General features: G+C 38.5%; 1 protein-coding gene across 2 annotated transcripts in view; it reads left to right on the plus strand.

Moving 5' to 3' along the window:
- LOC102754416 (chromosome unknown open reading frame, human C18orf25) overlaps positions 1-18893 on the plus strand; it is a 72320-nt gene that overhangs the window by 20327 nt on the left and 33100 nt on the right. For both annotated transcript variants that reach the window (XM_006759946.2, XM_006759947.2), the window contains exon 2: positions 7333-8110. In XM_006759946.2, coding sequence (XP_006760009.1) covers positions 7402-8110 — 709 coding nt within the window. In that variant the 5' untranslated portion in view covers positions 7333-7401. The remainder of the gene's footprint in view (positions 1-7332; positions 8111-18893) is intronic.

Genomic DNA, 18893 nt, shown 5'->3' on the forward strand with positions numbered 1-18893 from the left:
CCAATTAGACATCCCTCTTGCAGCTCGGCAGCCCCCAGCAGCAGCAGGCGTAGAACCTTGGCTTCCTCCATCACTGGAGCAAGCAAGCCTCCTGTTCGCTTCGGTTGCCTGGCTGCAGGCCGCCATCTTGGTTCGCAGTTAATTTGCATATCGCCCTGATTAGCCAATGGGAAGCGTGTCAGAGGTATGGTTAATTACCATGTTTGTCTTATATTAGATAGGACTAGAGGCCCGGTGCACAAAAATTTGTGCACTCGGGGGGTGGGGGGATGTCCCTCAGCCTGGCCTGCGCCCTCTCGCTGTCCGGGACTCCTCAGAGGATATCCACTTGCCAGCTTAGGCCTGGTCCCCGGGGATCAGACAGACATCCCTCGGGCAGCCCAGGAGCCCCCAGGATATGTCTGACTGATGGCTTAGGTCTGTTCTCCAGCCTAAGCTGCAGTTGTGCATGCTTAGCACTGCTGAGGAGGCAGGAGAGTCTCCCGTTACTGCCGCTGCACTCGCAGCCATCAGCCTGGCTTGTGACTGAATGGAGCTCCCCCTGTGGGAGTGCACTGACCACCAGGGGACAGCTCCTGCGTTGAGCGTCTGCCCCATGGTGGTCAGTGTGCGTCATTGCGACTGGTTGTTCCCAGTCATTCTGCCGATAGGGTCAATTTGCATATTACCCTTTTATCATATAGGATGATACCACTCCAACCTGTGTCCTCACATGGCATTCTCCTTATATTTCTTCACATTGTCTTCCTTCTGTACATGTCGGTTTGTTTTTATTGAGTTTAGAGAGAGAAAGCACAGGGGAGGGGGAGGGAGATGGAGTGAGAGAGAGAAAGACAGACCTTGATGAGAGAGAAACATTGAATGACTGCCTCTTGCATTCCCCCACTGGGGATTGAGTCCACACCCAGCGTTTGTGCCTTGACCGAGAATAGAACTGGCAATCTTTCTGTGCATGGGATGAAGCTCAATCTGCTGAGCCACACCAGTCAGGGCATCTAATGTCTCTTTTCTGTTTTTCCTCCATATCTTCTCTACTGTCTTTGGGGTGGAGTGTTAAATGATATTTTTAGTTATTTTCTTAGTGGTTGCTTTAGGGATTGCATCTGTACCTTTAGTTATCACAGTCTTCTTCAAATTAATACTTAATTCCAATAAAATATAGAAACATTGCACCAGTATGGGAGAACTTGACCTCCTTTTATGCTGTTATTTTAATACTAGAGGCCAGTGCATGAATTCATACATGGGTGGGATCCCTCGGCTTGACCGGCGATCAGGGCCGTTTTGCCCAGTCCATTGCAATAGGGGCTGGCCAGCCGAGGGGAGGGACTGCGGGAGGTTGGCCAGCCTTGGGAGGTTGGCTGTGAGAACACACTGACCACCAGGGGGCAGCTCCTGCATTGAGCGTCTGCCCCCTGGTGGTCAGTGAGTGTCATAGCAACCCGTCAACCCGTCGTTAGGCCGGCTGGTCATAATGGTCGCTTAGGCTTTTATATATATAGAAGGCTTTTTTTTATATATATAGATATGTAACATCTATGTATATTATAAACCTAGCAATACAGTGTTATACATATTGCTTTGTACAAAGCTTTTAAAAAGATAAGAAAAATATTATTTGTAGAGTCTTTATGTTAATGTACACATTTACCACTTTTTGTTACTGCAGTTGTTTTATGAATTTGAGTCACAGTATGATGTCATTTTTTTTCAGCTTAAATAGTTTTTCTTTTATTAATTCTTCTAAAGCAGGTCTGCTACCAATGAAATCTGTTAGTCTTTGTTTAGCTGGGAATTTTCTTTATTGTTTTCCCTTCCTTCATTTTGAAAGAGTAGTTTTGTTGTAAATAGAATTCTTAGTTGATAGTCACTCCCCTTCCCCTCTGGCCTGAAGAAGGATGGGTAAATGATTTCTTGTTCCTCATTGCCACCTTTCAGATAATTTCTCTTTCATTTTCCCTCATATTGCTGTCTTCTTTTTACCACTGACCCCTTTGTATTGTGATTTTTGTTCCTTGTTTAGTGTTATTTTGTCCATATTACTTTGAAATCTGTGTGACTTTAATATACACATAGATAATCCTTCTGACACTGTCCATTCATTCTGTGAACTTTCCCATAATGATTTTACTTTCCACCCTTAGCCAAAGTACTTCCATAGTCATACTTTAACCAGTACTTCTCGAACTATCTGTTGTGAAGGAGCAGTGTATTTATTTTTAATCCATTATTATTAGTTGGTTTTTTTTAAGTACAGTCAAAATCAATTACTAGAAAATTGAAATGCTCTTTGGTTGTCATGACAATACTAAATGGCTATAAATTTCTAACTTTACTTTAATTTTTACACTTCTTATATTGCAGACAGTCAGTTATTCAGGGCACCACTTTAACACTATTTTGAGATCTTGCTAGTTACCAATAACTGCAACCCTTCTCGTCTCAATTTCATTCACTGTGCTCTTGGATTTCCACCTTCATCTTTCTAGCTCACTCTGTAGTACCCTGACTGCACTGGATTTTTTGTTTCATTGTTCCTACCACAGCTTTCACAGACTTGTACCTTCTTGATATGATCATTAAAATCATTTCCTTGCACACACATTTCCTTGCTTCTTTCTTGCTTTGTTTTACTAGCTTGGCAAAACTACAGTTCTGGTTAAATCCAGTTTCTACCTCCTCTGCCCTTGGATTTACATAGCTGAACTTGAAAGAAGAGAAAAACACCCATGGTTACCAGTCTCACTCTTAAGTTCATGACTCTTAAATTCATCATTAGGCATGCAAGATTAGAATGACACCTTTTGTCTTTATAATAATTTTTGCCTTAAGGTATGTTTTTGCCTGTTAATCATTGTGTTAAATCAGCTGGGGTGGGGAGTTAGTTATATAAATTTCTTTTAAAACTTTTTATGTCCTTATGTGTGGGGGATGGGCATTAAACAGTTACTTAACTACAGTTATGCAAAGTATTTTGAAGGAAAGTAGCTGTGTAAAATGTTTATTATGGGGATTTTATTAGTCTGTAAAGTACCAAAGGCTGCCCCAAGGAAGTAATATTTATTCTGATATTTGTAATGAGTATGGGCAGGAAAGCAGGCACAAATATAATTGTGAAAGATCAGAGATCTGAAAAAACTATGTATGTGACATTCTTTGTAGCTGGAGAGAGGTAGGGTGCGAGTGGGGCCTAGGTGAAAGTGGAGAAGTGGCAGAGATTTTGAGCAGGGGAGAGCAATCTCTTCTCCTCCCGCAGCCCCTTTAGTTTGTGAAATGGTCCATTTGTAGTTTGGAAATTGAGTATCGTGATTTGTTCTTTTTTGTCTGTGTTTTATTCTCTGTCAGATTTTCTGTGACAAATGTTCCACTTTTCACAAACTCCCAAACCTGCCTTCTGTTTCACCTTGTATTAAGCTTTGTTGACCAAGAATGAGGTTTGACATGAAACAACCTCCCTCCAGATTTTCACAGTGGCCTCTTTCAGCCTTATACTTCCCACTTCCCTGTCTTCTTGGAGTAGAGCAGTATATTCCTTTCTTTCTGTGACTTAACTCTTCTACCTGTCCTCACTCATCTTAGTTTTTTAAATCAAGTACAAGGACTGGAAAAAACAACAACTCTATTTTGATTGTCCAGAATTAGCTGGTTTTAAAAATTATTGCATGTAACCCTTTTTAAGATACAGCTCAAGTTGCCTTTAACTACTTTCCGCTTGGTCATCCCCATCTTAATCTTATATGGTATTTAAAAAATACTTTCTATTTATGTGTAATTTAAAAAAAATGCTTTTTCATATTAACATGTCACATTTATCTTGTGAAAATATTGTTCTGCCTGCTGTAAGGAGAACAGGTCATACCAAAACAATACAGAGACACAGGAGATGCTTGTCAGCCATACTACTGGAAAATAAATGGCAGAGGTTGTGCTCAGAGTGATTGACAATGGAGATGAATTATAGTGGACAGGCTAGAAATTTAAGGAGGTGGGATTAATAGAAATTAGTGAGTGAGGGGATACAGTGAGTAAAGGAGGAAACATTATCAAAAATAATGGTTGGGCCCTGACCGGTTTGGCTCAGTGGATAGAGTGTCGGCCTGCGGACTGAAAGGTCCCAGGTTCGATTCCGGTCAAGGGCATGTACCTTGGTTGTGGGCACATCCCCAGTAGGAGGTGTGCAGGAGGCAGCTGATCAATGTTTCTCTCTCATCAATGTTTCTAACTATCTCTCTCCCGTCCTCTCTGTAAAAAATCAATAAAATATATTTAAAAAACAAAAAACAAAAAAAACCCCCAAAATAATGGTTGGGTTTTTGACAAGAGCAATTGAGATAATAGTGGTGCTATTTACTGAGCTACAGAGACTTTAGATGACTAATTTGGTTTTGGACATGAGATTGTGGTGGTCTTGTGAAATGGAGATGTCAGGTGGCTATTTGGTGGACTTGTATAGAGCTCAGAGAAGGCCTGAGATGGAGTAACAAATTACTCATATAGGGATGGTATTGGAAAGTAGGTGTAGAAGAGGTCACTTGAGTGGGTGAGTAAAGGACCTAGCACTAGGACTAACTACTGAGATTTGGTAGAGGAAACCTATAAAGTAGGCTGAGAAGGTATAGCAAGAAGAGTAGGAGACCTGGGAGACAAAGAAAGACAGTTTAAGGAGAGGGAGTGGGTTAGGCATAGGATACTGCTTAGACATTAGGATGAGGGCCAAACTGTTGGATTTAGAGATATGGGGGTTTTTAATGACCCTGGCAAGAACTGTTCTACTAGTTTTATAGAAGCAGATATCAGATGGGACTGGGTTGGAGCGGGAATGTGAGAGGTAAACAAATAGAAGGAGGGTGTTTACAAAGCTCTCTTAATAAGGGCTTTGAAAGAAGAGTGTGGTACCTGAAGGGTGCAATAAGAGGTTGAGAAGATATGCAAAGGAGGATTTTAAAAAATGAAAGAACAGATGAGTGGATGGATGGATGTCTAGTTGAATGTGAGATGTTGATGAATGCCAAGGAATAATCACTAATGTAGGGTTCTAGGGAGGTGAGAGGGGGATGATAATATAACTAGAGGCCCAGTGCACAACATTTGTACACTGGATGTGTGTGTGTGTGTGTGTGTGTGTATATATGTGTGTGTGTGTGTGTGTGTGTGTGTGTTTGTGTGTTTGTGTCCCTTAGTCCTGCCTGCACCCTTTCACAATCCAGGACCCCTCGCTCCTTATTACCCACCTGCTCACTGCTCCTCACCTCTTGGCTCACTGCCATGGAGGCGGGAGAGGCTCCCACCACCGCTGCTGCGCTCGCCAGCCGTGAGCCTGGCTTCTGGCTGAGCAGCTCTGCCCCTGTGGGAGTGCACTGACCACCAGGAGGCAGCTCCAGTATTGAGCATCTGCCCCCTGGTGGTCAGTGTGTGTCATAACGACTGGTTGTTCCACCGTTCGGTTGATTTGCATATTAGCCTTTTATTATATAGGATTAGTGGTGATGCAAACATGCTTATGAAATAGGCTACACATTGGGTTGTTTTAAATTAATCAAAACATTCATAGACACTAGGGACATTTATTTTCATGAACTAATTAAGGAAACTTCCTTCAAATGCCTATTTTATCAGTAGCTCAGATGAGGGCCATGAAAAACAAACAAAAAACCCAGGTGTATCCTAGCTGGTGTGGCTCAGTGGTTGAGCATTGACCTAGGAACCAGTAGGTCACAGTTCAATTCCCGGTCAGGGCACATGCCGGGGTTGCGGGTTTGATCCCCAGTGTGGGGCATGCAGGAGGCAACTGATCCATGATTCTTATCATTGATGTTTCTATCTCTCCCTTCCTCTCTGAAATTAATAAAAGTACATTAAAAACAAAAACAAAAAACCCAAGTGTATAGAAAATTTGTGTTTATACTAAGCAAAAAGTAGGCTTGGCATGTTAGATTAATAAAAGGTTTTTTAGATATTTTCTAGTTGCTGTCTACTATATATTTTAACTGTCAGGTAACCTGGAGTAAATGATGGAGATGTCTTTTTACTGATTAATTTGAGAGAGAGAAAGAGAGACAGACAGACAGACACATTGATTTGTTGTTCCACTTAGTTATGCATTCTTTGGTTGATTCTTGTTTTGCCCTGACTACGGATGGACCCTGCAACCTTGGCATAATGGGACGATGCTCTAACCAACTGAACTACCCAGTGGGCTGATGTTGTGGCGTTCACTGTGATGTTCGCTGCGCCAACTAGCGGTGGGGTATCTGAAGCTGGCTCGTAACCCGAATTTTAGCTCACAACTCAAAGCAAAAAATCAGCTGAGAGACGGCTCGTATCTCAAAAAACTCGTTAGTCGGGACACTCGTAAGTCAAGGCCCCACTGTACTTGCTTTGCACATTTTTAGCATCCTGTTAAAAACTGTCAGTTAATGAAGTTTACACTGTATAGGTTCCAACTCTGGTGGCTAAAGATTATGTCCTGTTTCTCCATGATTAAGTGGAATTGTAGCACACACAGTGAATAGGGTAAGAATGTTAGGTTCTAAAGTTAGCATATAAGGTGGAAAATGTGTGTAGGGTATTTTCTCTTAAACCCTTTAAATCATTCTTGGAATAGAGTGCATTAGGTTTTCTGGGTTCACAAAGTAGTTAAATAAAACATGTTTAAACACTAAACTCATATTCAGCATGATAGTACTGTGGGAACTAGGAGTACTGAAGAAAAGCAGAGTCAGGCCTTTCATCTTAATGCCCTCTAGAGCAACTTCTGTTGGGAGGAATGGCAGACAGGGTTCAATGCATATAATTACTTTGCGCATTTGCCAAATGCACCTAGTTGAAGGGTTTTTTTTGGTGTTGTTTTTTTTTTAATATAAGGGTACATTGAATGCTACTCTACTGTAATTTCCCCTTTGCCTTTCTTTGATGATTTGAGTGTAAAAGTAATCATTTCATTTAACTTGTTCTAGACCAGTTTTTAAGCATTCTTTTTCATTTGTATTAAACCCAAAATGTACATATTAACTATATCATAATTTTGAGAATCTCTTTCTTAAACACATGAAATTAAGTTTTAGAGTTGAAAATCCTTGTTTGATTGTTTGCTGTCCATTCAAGTTCAGGAATAGAGGATTAAATTGTGTCATTTTTTGGTAGCTGTGTATGCTAGTATTTTGATAGTTCTAAGTCTTTTGAATTTGACCGTTGATGAATATATATGAAGGCATATATATTTTAAAAGCCTGTATGATGATAACTTTTGCTACCCACTTAGAAAGGTAGGCATATTGTGTTAATTAAATAATTTGCCATTTCTGTTTGTTGATTTTGTGTGTTTTTGCCCAGGTTGCTTTCCTGTTGCATCTTTGACATAGTTTCCTTGACCCTGCTCCATGATTAACTCAAAAGTTTGAAATGAAGATGGAGGAGGCAGTGGGAAAAGTCGAAGAACTTGAGTCTGAAGTCCCACCAAAAACATCCAAACAAGAGACAACTAAGGAGGAAGATGGATCTGTAGAACTGGAATCTCAAATTCAGAAAGATGGTGTAGTGGATTCTGCAGTTCTTTCTTCAATGCCTTGCTTATTGATGGAACTGAGAAGGGACTCTTCTGAGTCTCAGTTAGCATCCACAGAGAGTGACAAGCCGACAACTGGCCGAGTTTATGAGAGTGACTCCTCTAACCACTGCATGCTTTCCCCTTCCTCTAGTGGTCACCTGGCTGATTCAGATACATTGTCTTCTGCAGAAGAGAATGAACCCTCCCAGGCAGAAACAGCTGTAGGAGACCCTTCCGGCGTGTCTGGTGCCACAGTTGGGCGCAAGTCTCGACGGTCCCGATCTGAAAGTGAAACGTCCACTATGGCTGCCAAGAAAAACCGGCAATCTAGTGATAAACAGAATGGCCGAGTCACCAAGGTTAAAGGTCACCGGAGCCAAAAGCAAAAGGAGAGAATCAGGCTACTGAGGCAGAAACGGGAGGCTGCTGCGCGTAAGAAATACAACCTGTTGCAGGACAGTAGTACCAGTGATAGTGACCTGACTTGTGACTCAAGCACAAGCTCATCAGATGATGATGAAGAGGTTTCAGGGAGCAGCAAGACAATCACTGCAGAGATACCAGGTAGAGGATGTTTTTTAAACTGACTGTAGAGCACCTGATGGCACATTTCTCAGCTTTCAGGCTCAGTTAAATGAGTGACACTTGAAAAAAATCCAAGAGACCTGCAGCTCTGTGTAAATTTGAAGACTGCAGTGTATTAACAAGACATGGCCAATTTAAAAAACCTATTCTGAGGTTTCCAGTGCACTTTAGCACATTAGCAAAAAAAAAAAAAAATTTAAATGGTTAATGATAGGGACAAGATTATTTTTAGATAACGGAATTTCTTATGTCTCTTTCTCTGTAACACATTACCTGAACTTTCATCATTGCCTTTTTAGCACTGCTTAGATTTAATACTCACTGCTCAGCATTATTACTAAGTACATTATCCTCAGGAATAGGCACCTTGCTTTATTATATAGCCACTGCACTTGAGCTTGTGGTGTCTGAAATCACATGTCTTATCATTCGTTAAAGTTCTCTAATAACTGTTTTTCCTAATACAGTAGTTTTATGTGCTTTTCCTCATTCAGTGCATGATAAGCTAGTTATACCTTGTTGCACATTTTTCTATTCTAAGTTGCCACTCTCATCAAAAAGACTGTTGTTGTTTTTTTTCAAAGTTTCCCCCTTACTTCCTAAGCTTTAAAAAGTTTGCTAGAAATTTTCTTGTTCAGCTCTTGCTGGTGTAAGGGTCTAATTTATTACATGTTTGACATCCTGCTTTTTTCCATATTATCACATCTGGTACTGTGCACTACAAAGGTAGTATTGAGATCTCATAGTGGGAGAAAGATGAGGTTTGAATTGTTAGTAATTGGTGGATTCTTATTATTAAAGAGACTTATGATTAGGAACATTCTGTAAATTACACGGCACTTAGTAGATCACAGCAGCATTACTTATTACTACATTAAAGGGGGGAAATTTTGGTTTTATGGGTGACTGTTTTTCCTTCTATTTTTCTGAAAGTTTTTTTTTGTTTTTACACATGAAGATAACATATTGCTGATATACAAAGACTATTTGAAGAAAAAGTATTGGTTAATTATACCAATAGCTAACTAAACTTATATAAACTCAATAACAAGAATGATTAGTTTTAAAGCTAACCAAACATAAACTCAGTAACAAGAATGATTGGTTTTAAAGCTCTATAATTTATAATAAAAAACACATTCATATGTTATGCTAGAGTTTTACAGTCATTAGACATGCTTACTGTTTTAATATCTATTGAATTCCTATGGTAGTTCTTGTGCTAAAATTAATGGGGAAGGGATTTAATTGAAGCTCATCATTGAATGCATGAGCAAAGCAGACTTTGGAGTTCTGAGGCTGGTTCTAGGTATATTTCAGTTTTGCATTTAATAATTTTAAAGCTTTTAATATCTATAAAATTGTTTGATCATGCATTTTATGTTCTGTACTAATCTGTTAACCAAGATAATGATGGATCTCCTGATACAGCGCTTAATTTCACTCACTAAACAAATTTTTATGTAACCACCCCAATACTTTGCCTTTTTTTGGGAAGGTAGAAGAAGTGGGTGAAAAAAAATTCTCTTTGAAGATAGATACTATTATAGAGGTAGCAAGAGTAGCATGAGAAAATGTCTTCATGGGGACTCTCCCTGTTTGGCTTATAAGTTAGGTGTGCTTTGTTTATATTTTCCATATCTCTTTGACTACCTTGGCCAGTGTTTAAAACTAAAACACCGTTGGTTTGTTTCTATTCTATTCTGAATTGTATACTAACTAAATTAACGGGATCTATAATTTAGTTTCTGTTTTTCACATCATTTAGTAAGTTTGTGCCTTTTGAAAATATGTAGAGTTTTCTAAGGTAATCATGGAGAATCAAATGGTAGGGAAGGTGCAGGGTCGCTGTATATGACTGCCTGTGCTGTGCTTTCAGGAGGTGCTGTTCACACAAGACATATATGAATGGTCTTAGAATTATGCGAAGCAGCAAAGTTAGAACAGCCTAAGTTTAAATATTAAGTTGACCTATCATTTACACTGACCATATTGTTATCCCAGAAAAATTGCGACATTATGCATTTTTGATACAGTAATTTGCACTTCAGGTTTCTGAGTCACATGATTGGAGAAGGGGGATACACCCAAACTTATAGCAAGGGTAGTTGAAAAGTTGTGTAAATTGTAAAGATGGGGTAAATTATGAGCTGACTTGAGTGCAACAACCTGGACATTTAGGTGAACCTTAAACTGGATGTGCCTAACAATCTCTTGGATGTTGAAATTTGAATTCAGCTGTTACACAGAATGGAAACCTAGAGGAAAAGTAAAAACTGAGATTCTTGCTATAATATTTTATCAAGGTAATCTAATAATTCAGAAAATGCTTCATTTAGAAGCTGTTGTTTGGCAGCAGCTTAAATGTTGAAGGAATTATGCTAAATGTTCTCTTATGCCAAATAACTTAACAATTAATGTGTTTTCTTATAAGAGTGAAAATAAGTAATGATTAGGCTTATATAGTGCATGATAATGCTTAATAATTGAGTTTGGTATCTGGGCAACAGTGTTTATGAAGACTTTTTTAGTTCACAGTTAACTAGCAGGCAGCTTATTGTGCATTTATATTAGATCATTCGCTTCTTTGAAATCTTTGAAAAATATATTACTATTTTAAGAGTCTGTTTGGAGGTATCATACCAAGACAATTTTGGCAGTTCTTTCAGTTGGGGGCCTTGAAAATGAGCAAAAATAGAGTATTTTGTAGTGCATCTACACTAATAAAAGAGAAAGATGCAAATTGTACCTTTGCAATGTACCACCAGCCAATCAGGAGTGAGTATGCAAATTAACCCAACAAGGGTGGTGGGTTAATTTGCATACGCAGGTGTCAAGTGGCCAGGGGCAGGGCACTTGCATAATCTCCATGGCAACGACACAGGTGTTCCACACCGCCCCAGCCACTCTAGGCCTCTGGGCAGTGTGGGAAGGTGGAAAGGCGGCTCCAGGCCAGAGCGAAGGCAGTGCCGGCAGCCAGGGGAAGGAAGGCCCATTCTTCCATGAATCTTTGTGCTTCGGGCCTCTAGTATATTAATATAAAATACTATGTGATGGTCTTGAGTGTTCAGGGCTGTTATCAAATGTCTCATTTATTTTTATAGGTTATCTTTTTTTAAAATATATTTTTAGTGATTTTAGAGAGGATAGGAGAGGGAGAAAGAGATAGAAGTATCAGTGATGAGAAAGAATCATTGACTGGCTACCTCCTGCATGCCCCCTGCTGGGGATTGAGTCCACAATCTGGGCATGTGCCCTTGACCAGAATCAAACCCAGGACCCTTCAGTCTGCAGGCCAACACTCTATCCACTGAGCTAAACCGTCTAGGGCTATTGATTATCTTTTTATACTATTAATCACCTGTCAGTTTTTTGAGTAGAACATTTTTTCTTGGGGTGGGGGTGAGTTTCTCTCTGTAAAATCATTTTAACACATTGCGTACCGCATAGAAATCTCTAAGACATACGCCAGGGACCGCACGTTTTTGGGCAAACTGCATGTTATTTAAATCATCATAATGCACTTTAGGTGTTGTTTTTCAATAATTATAACATTTTTATTTACAAAAACAATTAAACAATTAAGGTTCCTAGTACTTTTTTAACGTATGGTACTGCGTAAAACATTTTCCTCCATGAAGAGGGACCAAATAAAATTTACATAAGTATCTAGATTCACTCCTTTTTCCATGGGTGTGAAAAATGAGAACATTCGTGAGCGGTCTTTAATAGATGGCACGCGAAACACGAAAAAACTTCTGAGCGGTACGAAATGTGTTAAGTTGAGACTAGATCTGGAAAGTCTGCTCTTACAGGAAATTTTGATTTTAGTGAATATGAATAATGGACATCAGACTTCATTCAGTTCAAGAAATTCTCTGAATAGACTAACATGCATCAGTGTACATGGCAGTGGGGAAAAGTTTTTTGTTTTTTTTTAAATACATTGATTTTTTACAGAGAGGAAGGGAGAGAGACAGAGTCAGAAACATCGATGAGAGAGAAACATTGATCAGCCGCCCCCTGAACATCCCCCACTGGGGATGTGCCCGCAACCCAGGCACATGCCCCCGACCAGAATCGAACCCAGGACCCTTCAGTCCGCAGGCCGACGCTTTATCCACTGAGCCAAACTGGTTTCGGCAGGGAAAAGTTTTTTCAATACTTGTTTTTCATAACTACCCTAGAGTAAAACCATAGGGTTGCTTCACCTTGTCGTGACTAAAATGACCTGCTTTTGTGTGGTTTAATAGTCACCATATAAATGCCTGCTCAGACTGAGGTTCCAAAAATTGTGCCCACTCTGGTAGGAAGGGTTGCATTTAGAAAATCTAATTGGTCTATTTTGGAGCATGTCAAGGGAGGCTGCTGAGGACAACTGTCTGAGATCACCTGAATTCTCATCTGTGGCCAGGTTAGAACAACTTAGTCCCGTTGAAGCCAGGATCTCACCACCCATTATTCACCATAAACATCTGTGCACTGAAATGCATCACGATAAGGTATCTTACCTCACAGTTTTTTTGAGGTGGAGACTTATGCTTGATTAGTTAACTCTTGCTTGGAAATTTAAAAATGAAATGTTTGAAGTAGTAAATCCTTTGTAGAAATTTTTGAAAGTAGAAAACTGTGAAGTAGAAGATTAAAATCACTCAAATCCTGCTTTTGTTAACATTGAGTATATTGCTTTCCATAATATGTAACAAAAAATTATCATATTGTGTATATATCTCTTTTCCTTTCCTCTATTGCATTTTAAGCATTTAACCAAAACATAATATTTTCTCTAAGAAAAAAAAGAATAATTTAGCTAACTAAGAGAGCTTCCCTAACGATGGTTCTTTGGGCTGTTTTTAGTTTTTACTTTATACTTTAAGGCTCTTGACACATACTGTCAAACTGCTTTTTAAGAATATTTTAAGTTTATTCCATCTAGGAGCTTGAGTATTTGTTGCATTACATTCTTGATTTTGTTTTTTAAAAACTGCTGATTTGATGGGAGAATTGTATCTTAGTGTTAATTTGTATTTCTTTGATCACTAGTGAAATTGAAAAATCATGTTTGGCCAGTTGTATTCTTTTGGTAAACAGTCTATTCATGTTCTTTGCACATTTTCCTGCTGCCACATTTGTTTTTCTTATGATTTGTGAGGGTTCTTAACCTATTGGAAATTGTATTACTTGGAAAAAATTAATATTAATTTAAGCAGTGGGGACTCACGTTAAAAGACCATAACCCATTATGGGAATACCATGATCTAGATTGAATATGAAGTGGCTGAAAGTCCCATATCCCCACTTTAAGCCTTTTATTATCTGTTTGTATTTTAGTAGCTATTAAGGAGACTCACTAAGAACATTGGTAACAAAACACTGAGACAGAGTAATCAGATGATAAATGCCTATTTTCAACTTAGTATATGCAGATGAGTCAGGCAAACTCCATGCAGTTTTTAAACTGGCACTATATATTAGAATCACCTGGGGAGCACTTAAAACTTAGGATGCCCAGACCCCACTCCAGACCTATTAAATAAGAACTTCTAGACCTGACCCAGTTATCAGTATTCTCCCCTCCACCCCAGCTTTTTAGTGATATTATATATAAATAAATAAAGCATTGTGTAAGTTTAAGGTGTATAACATTGAATATTTGATAAATGTTTATATAGTGAAATGATTACCACAGCAAGGTCAGTTAACATATCTATCAGTTCACATAGTTATAATTTGTGTGTGTGTATATTGAGAACTTTAAAGTCTGCTCTCTTAGCTATTTTCAAATATACAATATAGTAAGTATTGTTAACTATAGTTACCATGCTGTGCATTGCATCCTTAGAGCTTACTGTCTTATAACTGGAAGTTAATATCCTTTGATCATCTTTATTCTCTTTCCACCAACTACTCTATCTTTATGAGTTCCATTTTAAATTCCACATATAAGTGAAATTAATACAGTATTTGTCCTTTTCTGTCTGACTTATTTCACTTAGCATAAAGGCATCAGAATTTTTAAACTTCCCCCAGTGATGACAGTCTGCAGTTGTGGCTGAGAACTCAGTTGAGCCAGTGATGTTTTAAGTCAGAGCTAAACATCAGTTGTGAAATTGGTAATTCTGTTATGGCTAATGGGTATCAAATTCTGAACATTGGAGTCTGGTCTTAAAAAATCTTATTAGTTATAAAAACCACAGCACAGTTCTATATTAGTTAGCAAGCATAAGCCCTTTTATTTTTACTCCATTTAAGTGATAACTTTAAAAGCATGTATTCTTTAAATGTGGTTTTCTCTATGCTACAATGTCTGGATGATGTTACGTTAAATTTAGAAGCTATCCTTTGGCAATTTCAAATGTTTAAAGCACCAAAATATTATTTTCAGTGTGCTTTTTCTAACTTATTTCCTAAAGTGACTACCTATATTAACTTTGTATATGCAAAAGCATTAGCTTTGCTTTCGATATAATTCTTTTTCTCAAAGTAGGATATATGTTAGTGTCAATAAAAGAATAAATGTGTATTTAAGGTGAGAATATGGTCCTTGGTTTGGTGTTTTTTTTTTATAGATTTTATTTTTTAGAGCAGTTTTAGGTTTACAGCAAGATTGAGCAGATTGTACAAATTTTTCACATATACTTCCATGCACAGCCTCACCCCTGATCAATATTCATCACCAGAGTGGTACATTTGCTGCAGTCAGTGAACCTACATTGACATACCATTGTCACTCAGAGTCCATAGTTTATATTAGGGTTCACTCTTGGTATTGTAAGCACTATGAGTTTTGACCAATGTATAATTAATCCCTGTTTTTTAAGATCTGGAATTATTTTGCTTATCAGTATTTATTGTTGGTAGTCATTTTTATGAGGCTGCTTGGATCTAGCAAAAGTATTTTCAGAACATTTTCTGAATTCAGCTTTTAAATGTCATTTTTCTTTGAAAAATAAGCAATGCCAGAATCTGTAACAGATCAAAGTAGCTATCTGATTTTCTGTCCTATACAATTAGGTTTACCCAGCATTGAAAATGGGAATAAACTGCTTAAAGAAAGTTTAATATTCTTTAAATTCCACTTCTTTCAATAAGCTAACTATACTACCCTCTGGTGAAAGGTAAGTCCATCTTGAAGTTTATATATAAAAAAGATTTTTTAAAACATGAAGAAAGGGATAGACTAACTAGGGGAAAAGGAATAAGATGAAGTTATTGGGAAAGATTGGCAGCAGACTTGATGAGGTTTTTATTTTCTAGGTAGAATGGAGCTAAAACTTTTTAGGCATTGAAAAGAGGTGGCATGATGGATTAAGCAGTTCTCATTGTCTAAGAGAAACACTTAATACTGAGAATTGATAAGCTTTTCTCTTGCATCTTCACAAAAAGTCACTGAGATAAATTGAACCACATTTCCAGAAATATCTAGGATTAGTTACAATAGAGCATTTCACAGGATTATTCTTTAGAAGGCTTTATGGTACAAGTAGATATAAGGCCAAGATTGATTGATTCCATCATTCATTTATTCAGTAAATATTTGAGCACCTCCCATGAAATAGTGAATGTAAAGCCCCTGCCCTCATGGAACTTAGTTTTTTTGAGGAAAATAATAAATGCTTTATCATGCTATCAGGTAGAAATATATACTATCCTATCCTCCTATATAATAAAAAGCTAATATGCAATTTGACCAAACAGTGGAACGACTGGTCGCTATGATGCGCACTGACCACCAGGGGGCAGACGCTCAATGCATGAGCCTGCCCCTTGGTGGTCATTGCACTCCCCCTGTGGGAGCTCTGCTCACCAGAAGCCGGGCTCATGGCTGGCGAGCACAGTGATGGTGATGCGAGCCTTTCCCGCCTCCGCAGCAGCATTAAGGACCCCTTGGGGGATGTCCAACTGCTGGCTTATACCCGCTCCCCACAGGTGGATATCTCCTGAGTGGTCCCAGATTGCGAGAGGGCGCAGGCTGGGCTGAGGGATTCCTCCCTCTCCCCCATTGCACGAATGTTGTGCACCAGGCCTCTAATTAGTAATAAACAGGATAGAAGAGATAAAGATTGACTAGGAAAGGTTGCAAAAGCCATTTTAGATAGTGTAGTCAAGTGGTCTGAGGAGATAAAATTTTTTAAATAGCTCCCTGAAGACATGAAGAGTTCAATATAATTAGATGCTTTAAAAAAAATATTTTATTGATTTTTTACAGAGAGGAAGGGAGAGAGATAGAAAGTTAGAAACATCGATGAGAGAGAAACATCGACCAGCCGCCTCCTGCACATCCCCCACTGGGGAAGTGCCCGCACCCCAGGTACATGCCCTTGACCAGAATCGAACCCGGGACCTTTCAGTCCGGAGGCTGACGCTCTATCCACTGAGCCAAACCGGTTTGGCTAGATGCTTTTTTTTTTTTAAGAGACCCAAATCAAAGATGATCTGGCCTAGTTCAAGATAAAATGGTATATGTAGAGGAGCATATCCTAAACTGAAATCCTATGAAACTACTGTTCTGCCTGTACACTATGTGTACATTGAGAAGTGCTGGGTCAGGTTTCTTTTTTTTTCTCATATATTTTTATTGATTTCAGAGAGAAAGGGAGAGAGAGAGAAACATTAGTGATTAGAGAGAATCATTGATTGGCTGCCTCCTGCATGCCCCACGTTGGGGATTGAGCCTGCAACCCAGGCATGTGCCTTGACTTAGAATTGAACATGACCTCCTGGTTATAGGTCAACGCTCAACCACTGAACCACACTGGCTGGGTGAAACAGGTTTCTTTACTGCAAGACAGATCAGCCATTAATGTGCTCTCCAGAGGGGAAGATGATTTATAGCATATCCCAAACTTAAACATAAAACTATTTTTTGAGACAAACTTTGTAACACATTGCACAAAGTAGAGTTTGTAAATAGCTGATTCAGAAATATACATGGATTATGTATATCCTTTATGTGGTTTTCCATAAGGAATTTTTAAAAAAATATACACTTTTATTTATTTCAGAGAGGAAAAGAGGGGGAGAGATAGAAACATCAGTGATGAGAGAGAATCATTGATTGGGCTGCCTCCTGCACACCCCCCACTGGGGATCGAGCCTGCAACCCCAGCATGTGCCCTTGATCGGAATCGAACTCAGGACCCATCTATCCCCAGCCCAGTGCTCTATCCACTGAGCCAAACCGGCCAGGGCTCCATATGGAGCATTTGCTAAAACTCCCAGCTGAGAATTATTGTATACTGATTTATTATGGGTCAGCTGCCAAAATGACTTTTAGAATTTTAAAGTCAAAGCAATAAAATATTCAAGGATACTGTGGTTCTCAACCAAAATTGTACATTTAAATCACCTGGGGTGCTTAAAGCAAAACAAAACAAATCTACAATGCCTTGGAGCCCACCTAGGTTTTGGTATTTGTTAAACACTCCTAGTTGTTATTTATTTATTAGGAAAGGGTTGAAAATCACTGTTATAGATTAATAGTTACATAGTTACCGAATATGTGTTCCCAACCAGATATATTGAAGCTATGAAGAATGGTAGTGTTATATTGATATTTTATTTTTCTTGGAATTACTTTTGTTTGGTTAATTTAAGTGCTGCTTAGTAGTGCTCTATATGGCTGTTCTTAGAAATGCTTGTTATTTTCCTGAATAAGCATGTCTTAATAAAAATGCAATTTTCTGAATTAATGATGTTTTATCAAATGGCCTCAATGTCTTTAAAGCTGACATCAGTCGTGCTTGGGGATCTGAAGGAGCGCCCAGGGAAATTCCAGGATTGCTTGACAGGGGTGCTGTGTGTGATAGGAACCCCATAGGCAGTGTCCTAGAAGAGGCCATGAGCTGTTTTTCCGAAATGCAGAGGCAGACAGAGGAGAAGTTCCTGCGTGTGGATGGAAAAGTTAACTCATCTTGACACTGGCGAAGAGAACAAGCCACTACTGGAATCCAGGGAACTGAAAATACAGCTAGTTGGCCAAAGCATTACCCTATCAGGTGCTTACATGCAGGTGCCTGGTTCCCAAGAACAGCCAAGCAGCCATTTGATTCTTATGTGACTTCTTGCCTGAATGTTGTTAGTACATTCCCAAAGACTTGTAACAGTTTTTCAGTTAACTTTGCTGAAAATGGGAATATTTCAGAACAACCCTTGAATCTATCACAAAATTAATTGTGTTAACTATGTTTTTTTGGATTATGTAAGACAATATGCTTTTTTGCCCATTGTAAGTTTCTTTTGATGATGTTTTAAAGTTATAGTAAACAGTTTCTTTTTAAAAAATTAGATATTTAAAACACAGTAGTCTGACAAATTTTATCTTGAGTTACATAGGTTGGAACATAGAACCATATTTATACAATAATAACAATGATCCTTATTTTATGCCTTTTCATGCCCAAAATATAAATAAGTAAAATGAGGAATCTTAGTGAATCCAAATAGGTAAGTATTTAACTTTTTTAAGCATTTATTTTCTATAAACACTGCTGACCCGCTTCTGATTCCAGTGGGGGGAATCACATAATTAATCCCATATCGGAGATTATGAATGGATATACTATATGAATGTTTTTATATCATTCTTCCATATGTCACTTAATGAACTAGTTTGTTCCTAGTCTTTAATGAATTATAATATTAAATTGCATTTGTATGTAAGAAGAATGAATGAATTTTTGAGCAAATATATACCCTGTACCTATTATGCAAGATACTGTAGCGAAAGCAGATTTAGACTGGTGTTTGGTGTTATGCAAGA

This window comes from Myotis davidii, unplaced genomic scaffold (genome assembly GCF_000327345.1).
Source record: "Myotis davidii unplaced genomic scaffold, ASM32734v1 scaffold815, whole genome shotgun sequence".
NCBI lineage: Eukaryota > Metazoa > Chordata > Mammalia > Chiroptera > Vespertilionidae > Myotis > Myotis davidii.